Raw genomic sequence first — 15692 nt, 5'->3', positions numbered from 1 at the left:
GGTGTCTACATTCTGGCCCTTTGCAGCTCGGCTTTTGCGGCTTTCGGCTTTGCAGTCTCCACCACCCAGTCGGCAAAGGAAGCAACTCGCAAGCCATCGCGATCATTCAGTGCCAGGTTCCAAGGGAAAGTAACCTACACCCAGGGGCGTGGCGAGCTGACTGAAATTAGTACGTAGTCCGCGAACAGAGCGCCCGTTGAACCCGCCGCCATCAGCGATCAGCAGCGCGATTTGAATCAAATTGAATCAAATTGATAGACGGCAGGGTACTCGGCTCGTAGTACGGGATTTCCGTGGGGCATGGAAGCCGCAGTCACGATGTCAGGTTATTCAAATAGTTGAGCACCCGTACCAAGGATCCAGTGACTGAGGCTGAGACTGTGAGGGAAATCTTCATCAGGCGTCTTCAGAACCAAGTCCGGTGCAGAATTTGTTATTATCCGTATCTTACGATGATTCGCGACACCCACATTCCATTCTTACAAGAACAACCAAACTGGCGGGAGCCCCGAAACTATACGAGGTACTAGCGCCGGAATTGCCGCTGCTGCGAGGCCTCCGATTGGCCAGGAGGTTACTGCCCGATGTAGTTAGATTGGGGTGCATCTTTGAAGACAGACCGGGCTTTGCGGCTCCGTGTTGGGAGCCGGACATAAGTATAAGGCGTCCCATCGGGCCATCACGTACTATTTGTTGTTGAGTTGGTGTTGACTGGACTGCTGAACGGCTGAGCGGCTGAAAGTATGCAGATCAGACGTGCGCGGGAGAACGAGCGTTATGTCGGGGGGTCTCCGGCGATGATCTGGTGTCAGGTGCGGAGGAGGGGCTGACGAACGGACCAGGAGGTGTTGTAGATGTTGGCAATGGCATTGTTCTGTTCTGCTGAATGGCTCAGCCTCGTGAGGCTGTACCCAGGAGGTGCAGAGGTGGTGGATGTTGACATTCCCATTGTGTTTCCAAAGGCCGGACTTGTGCAGCGATACAGTCTACGGGATGAGTAGGCTCCGACTCGGAGGAGAGGCCGGGGAGGTGCTGGCCGTATACTCGTATATGTCAGCGATTTGTGGCTTACGCGCTGTGTGATTGGCAGGCACAAGTAAGCCAATTGCAAATTCTCCAGATTTGCAAAAGCCAATACACCACGGCGGGCGGGTGGGCCCGGGCAGGGAGGCACCCCATTGGGCCGCCGGATCCGGGCGACGAGTGGGAGATCAGCCCTGGAAAGAAAAGAAAACAAAATGACAAATGGGCGCGGCCAAGCGCTCGGGCTCCCCGAGGGGGGCCATTTTGCAAGACCGCAAGTGGTACAACTAGCAGAGTGCTTCCCTGTCAGCCACGGCCAGTTCTGCTCGTAAATTCTCATCAGAACCTCAGTTCTGCAGAGTCCAGCACTGTCGTCCGTAAGCCAGCTCGCCATGCATCCGTCCTCGAACACGTCGCGCTCTTCAGCAGGGCCGCCGAAGCCCAAGCGGGTGATCACCGAGGCCCGCAAGATTCAGAACAGGGAGGCCCAGCGCGCGTACCGTAAGTGCTTAAAGATGTCCCCAGCCGTCGTTGATGTTACCGGATCCTGCTTTAGGCTCGGTCAACGCCCGAGCAGCACCGCTGACTGCAGCCAACAACAGGTCAGCGCCAGAAGGAGCGCCAGAGGGCTCAGCGAGAGTTGCTCGAGCACCGCAACCCTAGCGCTTACCATCACTTGCGGCCTCACCCGCCGCCTGTGGAGCATTCTCCAGACTCGACCCCAGGCCTGCCTGCTGCTGCTGCTGCGTATCCGCCGCCGTCGTTGAGATTTCCTATTCAGGGACTTGATGGCGAGATCCTGACCCCCTCGACCAATGCCCCTCCTCACCATGTGTCCGTTGCTGCAGCAGGGCCCGACCCACTGCCCGTTCATCCACACTCGATTGCTGTCACTACCCCGGACGGTTCAACCTCGATGAGCCTCGATGAGCCGCATCGGCACACGCAGCCGTATCCCGGATCCATGCAGCCGGGTCTCGATGCCCAGGACGTCTTCCACGATCTAGATGCGTTCTTCCCGACGCCCGGTTCAGATCTCGATTCCCATGTATCCAGCCTCGACGAGCTCCTTGGCCCGATTGACCAGGACCTCCTGCTCTCCTTTCAGGGAACCCCAGAGCACAACCCTAACAGCTACCCTACCTCGCCCATCCCACTCTCACATCCACCACCAGCCCCGGCAACACCTCTCCCGTCTCAAACCGCGCCCTCACCGCGGGCTTCATCGTCTCCCGAGCTCGTAATCGACCCTGACCTCGACGCCGAAGCAGAACCAGACCCTGACTGCCCAGCACCACCGCCGCCACCACAATCCCAACCTCGACCGCAATCAAATCAATCAAAAAACGACCCCCCCAACCTAAACAAACCGCCGGACTCCCGCCGCAGTCCGAATCGCAATTCCAATTCCAATCCCAATCGGACCTCCCATACAGACCCAGATACGAATCACCTAGCAGACCCCTACATCAACAAACTCAACACCCTGCGCACTTTTTTTTTAACCGGCACAATGTACAACGCCGAATGCCTGGGCATGAGCGTGGAGCAGTTCTTCGGCCTGAACTGCACCTCCCTGGGGTCCCCCTGGTACCAGGAAGTGCAGTCACCAGCTACAGACCCCAAATCGCTGCTGGCCCACGCTATCGCAGCGAACCCGTTCATCCCAACGCATTTGCGCCCTACCCTGCCCCAGATTCTTATCCAGCACCACCCGATCTTCGACCTCATCCCCATGGCGGATCTGCGCTCCCGCGCGATCATCCTGAGCGCGACGCTCCCACATCTGGTGGATATGGCGGATTTGAAGATGGATATTATTGATGGGGGGTTGGTTTGTAAGCCTGGGGATGGGAGTGGGCAGCCATGGGATTTGAGGAGCTGGGAGGTGTCGCCGTGGTTTTGGAAGAAGTGGAAGCTGCTGCTTGATGGGGAGGGGGGTGGTTTGTGGGAGGAGTAATCTTTGGCAAGCTCTTTCTTTTGCCGTTGGGATTTTTTATGATGGATTTGTTCTGCGTTCTATGCGACGGTTGGTTGGTGGCGTGAAGCGTGATATACTTTTTTTTACACACATATACATATATATATATATATATATTTATACTTTTACTTATATACGTATCATTTATAAACTGGCTTAGAGCCTAGATCCCTTGTTAATATACGAATAACAGCTTCTGATCCTCTCTTTGCCCCGTATCAGCTTCTTCGACGACGCATGTCCAGCAGAACTCTTTATGTGCAGGGAGGAGAAAGCACTTGAACCCCCTGGAATAGGCAATACTGACCCCCGTCAACCGCACCATCCACGACGATCCAGACCGCAGCACCATCGGCCTGTCTGCTGTGCTCAGGAGCTCCTCCCAGCAGTCGATGGAGACGAGCTCAGCGCCACTCGCTGCAATAGATGGATCATGGTCACACTGTCTACCATACACTCCGCAGACTTTGAGGTTGGGGGAAGACGTCAACGACTCGAGAATATTAAGATCAGCAACCCACTCCGCCCGGTCATACATGGAGATCCTCGTTTCCAGGTTATACGCCTCCATACCTCTGAATGCGGAAGGGCCACGAACCCTCAACGGCCCCTCCCACCCTGTAAAGGACATGTGTAAAGAGGACCCATCGAACACACCTCCGGCCTGGCTGCCATCGAAGAGGTTGTGATTCACAATCTGCCACCTCTCGACATCATGCTCCCTGACAAGCGGCTGCTCCGGCGCAAAAAGCAGAGCAATACCTGGTTTTCCTACGTTTCCGAGAGCGTGTGCCACAGCGCAAGACGCCATGTTGTCTGGCGGGATGGGATCACTCAGGACTCGCTGAGCAATAAATAGAGAATTTCCACTCGAGATTGCCATCACTTTATCCATCTCGTTCACTTCGGCTGATAGCGTGCCGGATTCAAACTGGAGGATCAACGCAAACGCTTGCTGACGCGTCAGCGGGCTGGGATATATCTTGTCTGTGATGATTCCATCGCGCGTGAGAGAGGCAGCTGTACGCCGCTGACTCTTTAGTTCCGTCACCACTAGCTTTGCCCAGCTCCAGGTCCATGGTGACTGCTTGATAACGCTCATCGGCACTGTAATATGTGGTAGCTCGCGCTTGTAGTGCTCGATGACCCGACCCAGGGCTAGGAGAGAGAAGTGATGATCCGGACGATGAGTTGCGAGAAAGCCTTTTATGCCTTCCATCACAGTAACCAAGTCCAAGCATCCATGGTTAACCAGCTCCCGGAGGACCGGAAGGGGGACGGTCGACCGTGGTATAGATTCACGAGCTATTGGTGGCCTATCATGCCTTGTGTATACACCAGCCAGGCCGTGGTTCCCCAGCACCAGGTCCCATACTATTGGTGTAGCCTCCATGGGCTCGTCTCGTATGAAGTTACCGAAACGATACCCATGTAATTCGCCGTTTATTGACTCTGGCAAATCACAAGAATAGTAATCTCCCGAAACAGAACCAAACTGGGGGCCATCCAACTTGGAGGACACAAACGCCCAGTCCTCATCATCGGGGATTCTAACGCTGTCAGTTTCGCACACCCCCGATTCATATTCTCTCCTGCTTCTCTTTCCGCTGGTAGCACTCTTTGTCGACGATAGCCATGTATAGCCCCATGTGCTGTCTTCTCTGCGGAAGCGAATAATACACCCTTCTGACGGGGATCCATGCAATTGCCAGATCCTCTGGAGAACCTGGACTCGGTCCCCCGGTGTCTGGATTGCTCCCAGGATAAATGCCAAATCCGCAACACCGAAGAACGGAGGATCGGAGCTATGCCTCTTATTCCCTATCCAAGAGGCAGCAGAATTTGCACCGTATCGAATAAGCTGGAGTGCTTTTGCCCGTTCTTCTTCAGCTCTGGACAAATAAAGCTCAATGCCTCCCATCAACGGAGACAGCAGATGGAGATGGTCCATCACAGTTCCAAGGTCGCGTATTTCCTCCTTTGGCATTTCCCACATGGGCTTACCGGTATCCATATTTGTGATTTGAGATTTAACTGTCCAGTCAAGGCGAGCTGGGGCCCTCTGCATCTTCTGCAATATGTCCTGGTACACGCTGAAACTGAACTCCCAGATACACTTCAGAATATCGGCAGCCGCAGAAAGGCCATCCAAGCTGTCCAGCGAGGCACCCAATATCAACGCCTGGAACTCGGGAAATGACAATTTCTTGGAGTCCCGCAAGGAGGAACGCTTGCGTTGGACTGTACCATAGTAGCGAAGGCTGGATAGAGGCAACGACCAGTAGACGCCGTCCTGGTTGCCATTCGGATCCTCGTCGTAAGCAATGGAGAGGGTTGCAACTCCACAAGGGGCGATGAGAAGATCCTTTTGAAAGACGTCCTTTGTTTTGGGTCCAAGAATCACCAGGTCCGGATACAGATGCCAGGATGTAAGACCGAGAAGGACCCCCCCGTCCAGTATGCGCTGTGGCTGCCCCGAGACCAAGTTGTCCAGTGCGAATAGTGCAGCACGGAAGTTGTGAAGTACACTTCCATATACCATCTTTCTACCAGGTGCTGAGATTGTCATGCCATCCGGGGTCACTTGAGTCTGGATTGCCACCGATAGGTTATTGGCAATCAGCTCGACGCGCTTCTGCTGCTGCTTGACCGAGCTATTATCTGCGACCTGGAGCCATGCACGGGCGCTGGCGTCCCAGGCCTGCAGATTAGACCAATCGGTCTCGTAGAGCGCTGCTTGCTGAGCGAAGAAATTACTCGCTTTGTCACTCTCCATTGCCTGATTCTTGATTTCCTGGCGCCGCTCATCGACAAGCTCAGCCCAGATTGCGGTTGCTTCCTGAGGGGACCATATTCGAGCTAACATACAGGCAAGAAGATGCATCAGCAGTGCACAGCTGCCGCTAGTAGCACCAGCCCAGATGGTTGTGGTATCAAGACCCAAATGGGGACCGAAAATCCCATCCGCGATGCTCTTCGAGGGTGCCCCGGCTCTATCCAACTCAGATGCAATCTCACTGGCACGGGAACCGTAAGCCTTCAGCAGGGAGGGAACCTCAGGGAGAACCTTTTCAAATAGGATGCCGAGTCGCCGGGCGAGGATATGGAAAGAGCCCTCCTCTGCCAACTCTCGCCGTTGCCTGGAGAGAGACTCCCCAAGGGGCAAAAGCTCGGCAGGGGCTTCACATTTGAACAAGGAGAAATCGAAGTTGGCGTGGAAAAGAGAGAAGTTGGCTTCGGGGTTGAGTTGGACTGCACTGGCCGCGACTCGCTGTATTGATGTCATTTCGTTCGCACTTGAACACAGCCTTCTGACATGAAGGGGCACCAGTTAGTGTTAAATACGGTCAGATCCATATTCGTCCATTGTTGGGCGCGTACCGCAACACGTGGACCAATGATGGTTTATATGATATGCAGCTCTTGCGCAGTCTGCCCCCATTCAGCCTTGCCTTGGCCCTGAGAATCCGTAGTGCTAGCGGTGGACTTTTGGCACAGCCTTCACTCATTCTTCATCCAGATGGGCTTTCCTATCGTGCTTCCGTATCTGAGTGTTTCATTTCATCCCAATCTGGTGGCCAACTTAGAGCAGAGGAAGCGGCTGAATGTCTGCTGTGTGCTTGGACAGGGAGCAAGAATGGTTCTGGATGATACGTCTGGCCATCCTAAAACACGCTGGTCTTGTTTCCGGTCTGATGCGATAACAGGAGTACTGAACAACTGTTCATGCTCTGCTGCGATTTTATCCTCGATGCTAAAGCCGGGCTTGGACGATTCCAGCCCAAGGAGCGTAGACGTCATCTAACGCGAATTGCTTGTGAGTGAAGCATATTTGTACGGGGTCCCTTTAGTATGGCGATGGTAAAACATTCAGTGCGACATGGAGGCGGACTCATGTAGGGGCAGACTGGATGCAAGTTGTTGGTCTAGAGGCGCCATCACAGTCTTTTTTCAAGTATCGACTTGATACAATATCAACTGCCGTAGCTCTGTTTCTCTTGTGTTGATTTTGACCACGCTGAGTGAGGCCATATTGGCAAGGTTGAGCCTGCTTCATTCACATCGGGGGACTAGAGATCGATATATGCGGGATATTAAGCCCCAAAACATTGGGTGATGCAATGATACCTTGCAGGCTCTCTCACTCCACAATCTCCCAACGCCGCTTCAAAGATATCAACTAACCTAGCCAGTCCATTCGGCACAGGCCGCCTTCCACCCGGAGCACAGTCGTTTAATAGGCCAAAGAATTTCAGTCCGTTTGTCTCACCTTCATCAAAGTACTGTTATGGGGCAGCAGCACCACATGGCGAGCAGCTCCCTGCGCATGCAGCGCAACCGCAAATAGCTGATTCGTCGCAAGACAACTCTCCGAGATCTTACAGGCACAAACCCCTCAGGACGAAGTGGGCCGGAGATGGCTGGGCAATCCCCAAGGTTCTCAAGCATCCTTGGCACCTCCAGGGACTGGTCTTGGCGGTTGGTGATGCGGATCTCCTCGCCCTGTGATATCGCGCGATAGACCCTGTTCCTGGAGTGGAGATAGCTATGGATGCATCCTGACGCGAGATTGCAGTGGTTATCGATGATCTAGGCTCGGACAATAGCCCCATTGGGGGTTGACATCTCGTGGACTGCCCTTCTCTTGTCTTGCACCCTGGGGACCCTGGGGGTTGCCAAGGACTCCGCCCAGAAATGAACGAGAATGGGCTGAGATAGCGTGGGGTGCAGTGGGAGTGGCAGAGAGGAAGCGAAGTCTCTGCTGGCCGGGTTGATGCTATAAATTGCTGGTCCTGCCACCTCTGCCATGCCGGTGCTTTTCCCTCCGCAACACCTCCACCTTCGTACCTGCACCTTATTTCAGATCAATTAAAGGCTACACACCATGAAGTTCTCCATCCTCGCCCTTCTGGCTCTGTCAGCCTGTGCCGTTGCCCAAGAGACCGAGTCCACCTCTGAGTCTCTCGCGCCTAGCCCCACGGAGTCCGTTGGCTGTGAACCTCACGGCGACCACTGGTACAGCCTATACTCCATTTCTTCAGTACGCAACCCTAACTAACAGTCTCAGGCACTGCGACGCACCCGCAACCTCCACAGCCGACAGCGATTCCACCTCCGAAAGCCTCGCTCCCAGCCCAACCGAGTCCATCGGCTGCGAACCCCACGGTGACCACTGGCACTGCGACGCCCCCGCCACAACCACTTCGGACTCTGACTCCGACTCTTCGTCTGCTACATCCAGCGCTGATTCCGAAGGCTCCGGGTCCATCGCACCCAGCCCTACCGAGTCTGTCGGCTGCGAACCCCACGGCGACCACTGGCACTGCGATGCTCCCCGTGAGACTGACGATGCTTCGTCGACTGAGGAGGCTGGTGCTGAAGCCACCGGGGACGAGCCTGAGGATGCGGCTGGCATTGTCTCCGTGCAGCTCTCCGCGGTTGTGGTGATGGCTGTTGGTGCGGCTGCTGTCTTGCTCTAGGTCATTCTGCGCCTTGCTCTGTCTTATAAAATGGTTTTCTTTGAATGTAGATATCGATATGCATATGTATTTATGACATAGGGATGGAATTGGTGCCTTTGGTTAATAAAACTGCTCTTGCTTTCACCGATTCTAGAATGGTGTTTATCCTATCTAGGGCAAACTGTTCTAACATGTCGGAGGCGATCTCAGGATCCATAATATAATGAAGACATCTACGCCTCAACATCCTTCTCCTTGCCAATATCCCTAACAATACCTGCCTTCCTATCCTTCCTCAACTTCCTCGCATAAGCAACGCCAAACCCGTGCTGAAACACCTCCTTGATCTCCTCAAGCGTCAACCCAGAAACCTCGGGATAGAAGAAGTAAATCAAAATATACCCAATCCCACAAACAGCCGCATAGAACCCAAACGCCCCGCTGGGGGTAATCCCCTTCATCATACTCAAGAACGTGCTCGAGACAATGATATTGGCGCCCCAGCAGCAGCAGGTAAGCCACATTGTACCCATCGCGCGAACTTCCATGGGGAAGAAATCCGTATTCATCCAGGCAGTGTTGCCCATTGAAACACCATAGAAGAAGACGAACCAGATAATGAAGACGAGGACGACGATGGCGGCGGGGCTGACGGTATCTGTTTCCAGAGCGAGCGTGTTTGTGTCGACGGGGATGAAGAGGAATGCGACGGCGACGGCGATGAGCCCAGCTGACATGCCCCAAGATGTTAGGAGGACAATGCGTCTACGGCCGACGGGGTCGACGGTCATCATGTTGACCCAGGTCATGACGAAGTTTGTGCCTGCGACGACCAGGCCGACGGCGACGGGGTCGGAGAAGCCCACGAGGTCGAAGAGCGTTGCGGAGTAGTACATGAGGGTGTTGAAGCCGGACATCTGCGCGATGACTGCAAATGTGCAGCCGCATACGAGGGCGCGGAAGTAGGCTGGGTTGGTATGGAGGAGCTTGATCTTGGACCAGCGGGTTGCGTCCTTGTTGAGTTCCTTGGACTCGTCGCAGGCGGCAATGATGAGGCGCACTTTGGATTGGATTTGCGCGTCCGTCGCGCCTTTGTAGATCTTTCGGATTACGGCTTCTGCTTCTTCGTGCTTGTCGTGGTAGACGAGCTGACGGGGGGATTCGGGACAGAAGGGGAGCAGGCATGCGAGGATGATTGAGGGAACGCCTCCCAGACCGACCATATACCTCCACCCGTGTGGAACGTGTGCAAAGGCCGCGCCGATACCGTAGGATATGACCTGTCCGCCGGTGATTGACATGTTATTCAGGCCGATCAGACGCCCTCTGACCTTTGTAGGTGCGATCTCGGCGATATACATAGGGACAACCATCGAGGCAGATCCAACGCCGAAGCCAACGATCAGACGACCAACCGACATCTGCGCGATGGTGTATGCTGCGCCTTGGAGGACCGCGCCGACGGTGAAGAGCACGCAGCCAACATAGATAGCAGGCTTTCTTCCAAACTATTCTCATTCAGCATGGGCCAGGCAGCCGGTATCAATGAAGTACCTTGTCAGCAGTAAGTCCAGCAATAATCGCGCCGACAAAAGAGCCACCAGAGCAGAGACTGGTAATCAGTTGTTTCTCATTCTCCGACACTGGCTGGCCATCGAGATCGGTTCCTAGGTAGACCAGGACAGCAGAGATGATGCCGGTGTCGTAGCCGAACAGGCCACCAGCAATGGACGCCGTAAATGACACAAGCCAGACAAACCAGCTGGTCGAGATGTCTTCGATGCTGTTGTCCGCTGGGGTGTCATGGCTGTCATATTCGACATGGACGGGGCCAGTCTTCTCGTCGTCGTCTTGAAGGGCAGCCATGGTAGAATTGGGCCAAATGCGGGTGTAAACCAAATCAAAGATAAAACTGGGTCGCTATGTTGAATCTCATTGAAGGAGCAATGGTCGTGGGGAGATGGGGCTTTATATGTGAAGGCGCACTCTGCAGCGCCACCAGCCAGTGAGAAAGGGTTACACAGAAAGGGGCGATTCTGTCCGTCCACCAGTCAACCCCGGATCGGCAACTCTAATGGCTTTGTCTGGGGTAGTGCGGGGAAATCGCGTGGCGGGCCTAGATCCAGTCGCATTCTCCGTGTTTCGATCTCGAAGAGGGAAGTTTGCCCCGGCCCAGAGTTGGCGCGGCCTGCCATTTCCGTGCCGGGACAAAGTCAAAGGCCGCCTTTGCTAGTACTTGGATGGAACTTACGGGAGATCAAATCCGACTTGGCTGTTTAGAACCACCTCTGTACTCAATGTTTGGCCGGAATAAGACGTGCGTCAAGCACATCTGTTGCAATGGGGCTGGTTGCTCTCCATTCCCGATTTGGAAGGGGCGCCTTCTCTGGGCTCCACTCCATCCATCAGATTCACTACTAAGGCATTTCTCTCCGAGAACCAAACACGTGGTTGACACAGATCAATGGACAACGGTGTGGATAGCATGTCCAGCCCTGCACCAGCGATAATTACATACACAAACTGCAGGTACGTTTTCCCTTTTCCCCGGAGGTATCACTGAGAAGTTGCGCTCATCCTAGGAGCAATAAGTCTTTCCAAAATTGCGCATCTATTAGCAATTACCATGGAGTAAACATTTAGACAAGCTACACAGATTGCTCCCTTCTCCAAACCTTCAGTGGCAATGGTCCTGGCAATAAATTCGTCACCTCAACTCGATCCTGCTCCCAATCCGGCCCCGGCAGGGTAAATTCATACCGATACACAAGGCTCGCCACCAAGACAGTCTGCTCCAAATAGCTAATATTTCGACCAATGCAACCTCTTGAGCCAGCACTAAATGGGACGAAACTGGACTGGATATCCTTGCGTTTCTCACCGAGCCACCTCTCAGGAATGTACTTTTCAGCTTCCGGGAATGCTTCCTCGTCTCGGTGTGCGACGTATGAGGACATTGATACAGTAGTGTCTCCAGGGACGAACTCGCCAAGGATATATGCTCCGTCTGAGGGAGTGCGGCGGGGTAGGTTATAGCTGAATGGCGGTGTTATGCGGAGGCTTTCGTCAAGACAGGCTCGGAGGTATGGGAGGTTCTTGACCTTTTCGTATGGGGCGACTACATCCGCTGCCTCGAGCGCATCATCGACTTCTTCTCGGAGACGCGCAAGACAGCTCGGGTTCCGAAGGAGCCAGTATATCACATTATTCAACGCAATTGCCGTCGTGGCTGACCCAGCATCGAGTATCACTGCGGTCTCAGCCGCAATCTCCCCCCACTCGAGATTCAAAAACTGCCCGTTTTTACCGTATAGTAGGTATTGGAATATGTCGTCCAGCTTCTCGCCTGCGATATATCGCTTCAATCGCTTGCTCGCGTGGTGGTGAACAATGTCATCCCAACCGTCTGTCAGTTTCCAGAGCGTTCGATAAGAAGGTATCAGTCGAGTCAAGTATCGGCTGTTAAAATGATACCATTTGTCCGCGAACGCAATCCTGGTATGTGCTATCTTACTCGCATGCAAGCAGTCTCGATAGTTCGTTGTATACACCCTCCCATCAACCGTCTCAGCAGCAACATCATCATTTCCTGCAGCGAGAAGCCCCAACCTCTCCGAAAGCGCAATGTCTCCAATGGCATCAATCGTGAAGAAGTTCGACCAAGCCCGGAATTCGAATTTCAAGTCTTCCGGCTTCGGTATACGATTTCCCTGGAATGGCTCCGTGCAATACCGATCACAAGCTTCAACAAAGTCCCTCACAGCATTCGCAACCTTGCCCTCCCACCCCAGTACTTTCCTCGCTGAAAACGCCGAAGCTAGCGTCTTCCTCTTCCGCGTATGCTCGGCCTTATCAATTATGTTGCCCAGGTTAAAATGCGTCGTCTTCGTCTGGTAGAATGCATCTTTCACGCACTTCGTTCCATGCCCGTAGATATCGGCGTATGCATCTGGGTGTCCGTAGGAGAGAGAGTTGGGGCCGATCCGAATGACTGGATGTGCTTTATGCATTTGCGACAGTTTTGCGGAGCGGATGCCGCCGCGCCAGGTTTCGAAGCACCAGGCGAGGTTTGTAACGGCGCAGAGGGGGTTATAGGGCGGGTATTTGTTGAAGCCTTTAGGGTTGAGTAGGTAGGTAACCAGGGGTTTCAGGAGGAAGACGGCGAGTGACAGGAACAATATAAGGGCGTACATCTTGTATTGCTTGGCAAACGACATAGGGACTGGGTCGGTAGAGTTATGAGATTTAGATTGTGGAGAGGATACTAGGATTTGTCTTGTCGTATACTATGAGCGTGCAGGAGTGCCACCTGCCATATACAGCCAGTCATTTACGGAGACCCGAAATAGTGCGAGAAACAGGGGCTTCCACAGAATCGTATTGCCTGAAATCCTGCAGCAGAATTGCCCGTTTGAGCTATGGTCAAGATAGGCAATTTCTCAGTTGGAGATGACCAAGTGGGCAGGTCGCGCCGAAAATTCCCCTGCTGGGAAGGGCCGGGAGCACAGGGATCTAGTCGATGAATGGGATATTGCATACTGTATCTGCTATGATGGAGGTGACCATAGTTTCTTATGTCCCCTGAAATAGGTGACGGTTGATGCTTATTTTGTATGGATGGAATTGGTCGGCGCGAAAGTGATTCAAATTTGTAGACTAGAATCACATCTGGCTGCATGGTCAGTCGCAGGGGCTGAGCTATTGATTTGTAAGTATACTCCTAGCATAATGCCAAATGCTTGCAGACTCAACTATATCAAAACATAAACCTCATCATAGATCATTATTAGCACAGGACCATGCCGCCGACCCGCCACTCTCATCATAAGAACTCCTAATGCTAACAATAGAGCCGTATGTCCCACCAACAGTGAGGAAACACCCAACCGCAATGATAAAACAGCTCCAGGCCGCCTTGACCAACCACCAGACTGATTTCCCATCCGGGCCAGTGCCCCAGTTATCGTACAGCCACATACAACCCATGGGCTGGAAGATGAGCGAGGTTGCGAAAAGGGCACCGACTAGGGAGACAAGGCCGCTGAAAACGGGAATCCCGCTGGCGATTATGTAGGCTATTAGTGAGACGGTGAATGTGGAGCCTAGCCATGTTACCCAGTGGATTGTGGTGTGGGTTGTTAGATGTTTGGAGCCGCGAAGAATGCGGACCAGAATATGTTTTGCGGGTAACTATGGGGTTGTTAGTAGTGGATGGGTAATGACAGAGTTCTAAAAGCCGGAAGCAGTAAAAGGACTTACATGAAGTAACACTACTTCTGAAACAATCAGGCCTGGTAAAGCAATGCCATAACATATTTTCTTGATGAGTACCCCTGCTGAACCAAGCGCTGGGGATGCAACGTGTGATCCACAGTAAAGATATACAACTGTTCCGCAGACAATATAGACAATTGTAATAATGCTCTGACTCACAGCCAGCGACCGATTATAGAGCCGTTGGTCTTTCATTTCCGCGACAATGTTAAAGAAAGCGGGAGTCCCAGCATAGCTCAAACACACAGTTGAGATAGCACTCATGGCATCGGTAAAAGTCGGGCTGCCGAACAATTTGTAGTCGGGCTCAGGGATAATACCATCTATTGCGGGAGGATGACCTTGGACTCCAACGGCAATGGTGACAATGGACACTGATGAGCTGTTAGAATAGAAGAACCACCAGCACTGATGACCTACCTGAAAGGATTATGCATATTGTACCCACCCAAGCAAGCCAGCTCATGCGAGCGAGGGTTTGGATGCTTGAAAGGACGAACCCAATGATGGCAGCAATAACCACGTAAATCGCAGTACAAATTGCGTGGGAGGATAGTGCGTTGAGAGCAATCGAGATGCTTAACATTGCCGAACCGGACACAAAGATCCAGACTTCAGGATGTTAAAAGAAGGCCTAGGCAATACTGGAGGGAGGAATTCTTACACAGACTATACGCAGCACCCAGCAGCTCGAAGCCAACACGGCCAAATAGCATCCTTCCAACATCATCAATGCCGTATACTTCCGGATGGCGGAGTTTAAAGACTCCAACCATCCAGTTCGACCACCCCGTCATGAAGGATACCGCGAGCACGATGATAATCCCCGGTATTATACCCAGAGTATCGAAGACCTGGGGAATGGATAGCACGCCCAGTCCCATCTGAGTCTTCAACATCAGGGCCGTAGTCCCCTTCCACCCGACCTGAGAAAGGTTAGAGTGGCATTCAAACGAAGTCTTTCGTGACTCACGTCGCGATAGTTGACGCCGCCTTCTTGGATCTCTCCGAAAACGGCATCGTCCTGGATCGTCTTCTTGTCGAGCCCTTTACCGACGTGCGATTGGGCCGGGGTGATTATATTCTCGGGATCGGGTTCACCTGCCATTCCGTCGTTATTGCAGAAACCATGAACTCTGGTGAATGCACTGGCTGGGCGATAACGGACTGAAAAATGAAATGCGATGGTCACTGCGGGAGCTCGAGCCCCGATGACCGGCGTGGGAGGCCAAGTATGCCCCGTATATTGCCTCTTGGGGAAAGGTTGGCTCGAGTCTGCGGTGCGGGTCCGGCCAAACCCCGGGGTTCTATCTCGGGATTTCAATGCGAGAGTTACGTGGTAGCATGAATTCAGTACGGAGTACTTCGTTTAAAGAGAAACAGAGTTTCTGCATCTCTGCCAATGCATATCACGAAATCGAAAATCGTGACAAGTCTTAGAAATAGATGTTGTTCGCTCGGGGAGGAAAGCCGGGATTGATTCTCTGAGGTAACTCCTCGTTAAAAGGCATGAGGGATTGGATTATATCGAGAAAAGTAGATTCTTCAGAGCCTTATTCTTGGTAAATGAGATCCCTTGCGCAGAAACGTGTGAATATTTGCTTATTTGGATTACTGGTTTCCCCAGCAGTCCGGAAGGTTCACCGGTCCCAAGCGCGATGCATACTTCCCCGTATCTTGCTGGACCAAGAATAACAGTCCAGTTCTCGGCGAGCATATCATCATCACCAATACGAGAATGAATTTTAGGCAAGATTCCAGGAAGTTGGAGAAGCCAATCCGCACTAGGACATGATATCGGTAGCCACCGCCGGTGACAGGGAATAGCAGGCGCTAACCCCGCATTTCCCCGGAGTTGTTTCCGATATCTGACAATCTATAAAGCATCAGTCTGTGACTCGCCAACGTTTCGCACTTCTTCTTAACCTTATTCAGGTTGTCGTGGATCTTTT

The 15692-nt window shown here is 53.0% G+C and overlaps 6 protein-coding genes across 6 annotated transcripts; 2 read left to right on the top strand and 4 right to left on the bottom strand.

Annotated features, from left to right (window-relative positions):
- Window positions 1-1415: 1415 nt before the first annotated feature.
- APUU_21890A (uncharacterized protein) lies at window positions 1416-2983 on the top strand (the record flags this gene model as incomplete). The annotated part of the gene is made up of 2 exons (XM_041700692.1): window positions 1416-1524; window positions 1626-2983. The coding sequence occupies 2 exons, from the start codon at window positions 1416-1418 to the stop codon at window positions 2981-2983; spliced, it is 1467 nt and encodes a 488-aa protein (XP_041553652.1).
- Window positions 2984-3179: 196 nt separating this feature from the next.
- APUU_21889S (uncharacterized protein) lies at window positions 3180-6290 on the bottom strand (the record flags this gene model as incomplete). The annotated part of the gene is made up of 1 exon (XM_041700691.1): window positions 3180-6290. One exon carries the CDS (start codon window positions 6288-6290, stop codon window positions 3180-3182), a length of 3111 nt encoding a protein of 1036 aa, XP_041553651.1.
- A 1599-nt stretch (window positions 6291-7889) lies between these two features.
- On the top strand, window positions 7890-8484 carry APUU_21888A (uncharacterized protein; the record flags this gene model as incomplete). Its single annotated transcript, XM_041700690.1, has 2 exons — window positions 7890-8020; window positions 8073-8484. The coding sequence occupies 2 exons, from the start codon at window positions 7890-7892 to the stop codon at window positions 8482-8484; spliced, it is 543 nt and encodes a 180-aa protein (XP_041553650.1).
- Window positions 8485-8699: 215 nt separating this feature from the next.
- ITR2_2 (myo-inositol transporter) lies at window positions 8700-10332 on the bottom strand (the record flags this gene model as incomplete). The annotated part of the gene is made up of 2 exons (XM_041700689.1): window positions 8700-9974; window positions 10021-10332. The coding sequence occupies 2 exons, from the start codon at window positions 10330-10332 to the stop codon at window positions 8700-8702; spliced, it is 1587 nt and encodes a 528-aa protein (XP_041553649.1).
- A 782-nt stretch (window positions 10333-11114) lies between these two features.
- Window positions 11115-12659, bottom strand: APUU_21886S (cytochrome P450; the record flags this gene model as incomplete). The annotated part of the gene is made up of 1 exon (XM_041700688.1): window positions 11115-12659. One exon carries the CDS (start codon window positions 12657-12659, stop codon window positions 11115-11117), a length of 1545 nt encoding a protein of 514 aa, XP_041553648.1.
- A 580-nt stretch (window positions 12660-13239) lies between these two features.
- Window positions 13240-14848, bottom strand: APUU_21885S (uncharacterized protein; the record flags this gene model as incomplete). Its single annotated transcript, XM_041700687.1, has 5 exons — window positions 13240-13656; window positions 13726-14114; window positions 14161-14352; window positions 14405-14666; window positions 14714-14848. The coding sequence occupies 5 exons, from the start codon at window positions 14846-14848 to the stop codon at window positions 13240-13242; spliced, it is 1395 nt and encodes a 464-aa protein (XP_041553647.1).
- Between the last annotated feature and the right edge of the window lie 844 nt (window positions 14849-15692).

Source organism: Aspergillus puulaauensis, chromosome 2 (assembly GCF_016861865.1).
Source record: "Aspergillus puulaauensis MK2 DNA, chromosome 2, nearly complete sequence".
In the NCBI taxonomy this organism is placed as follows: domain Eukaryota; kingdom Fungi; phylum Ascomycota; class Eurotiomycetes; order Eurotiales; family Aspergillaceae; genus Aspergillus; species Aspergillus puulaauensis.
The sequence above is the reverse complement of the archived record's forward strand: the minus strand, read 5'-3'. Positions and strand labels throughout refer to the sequence as shown.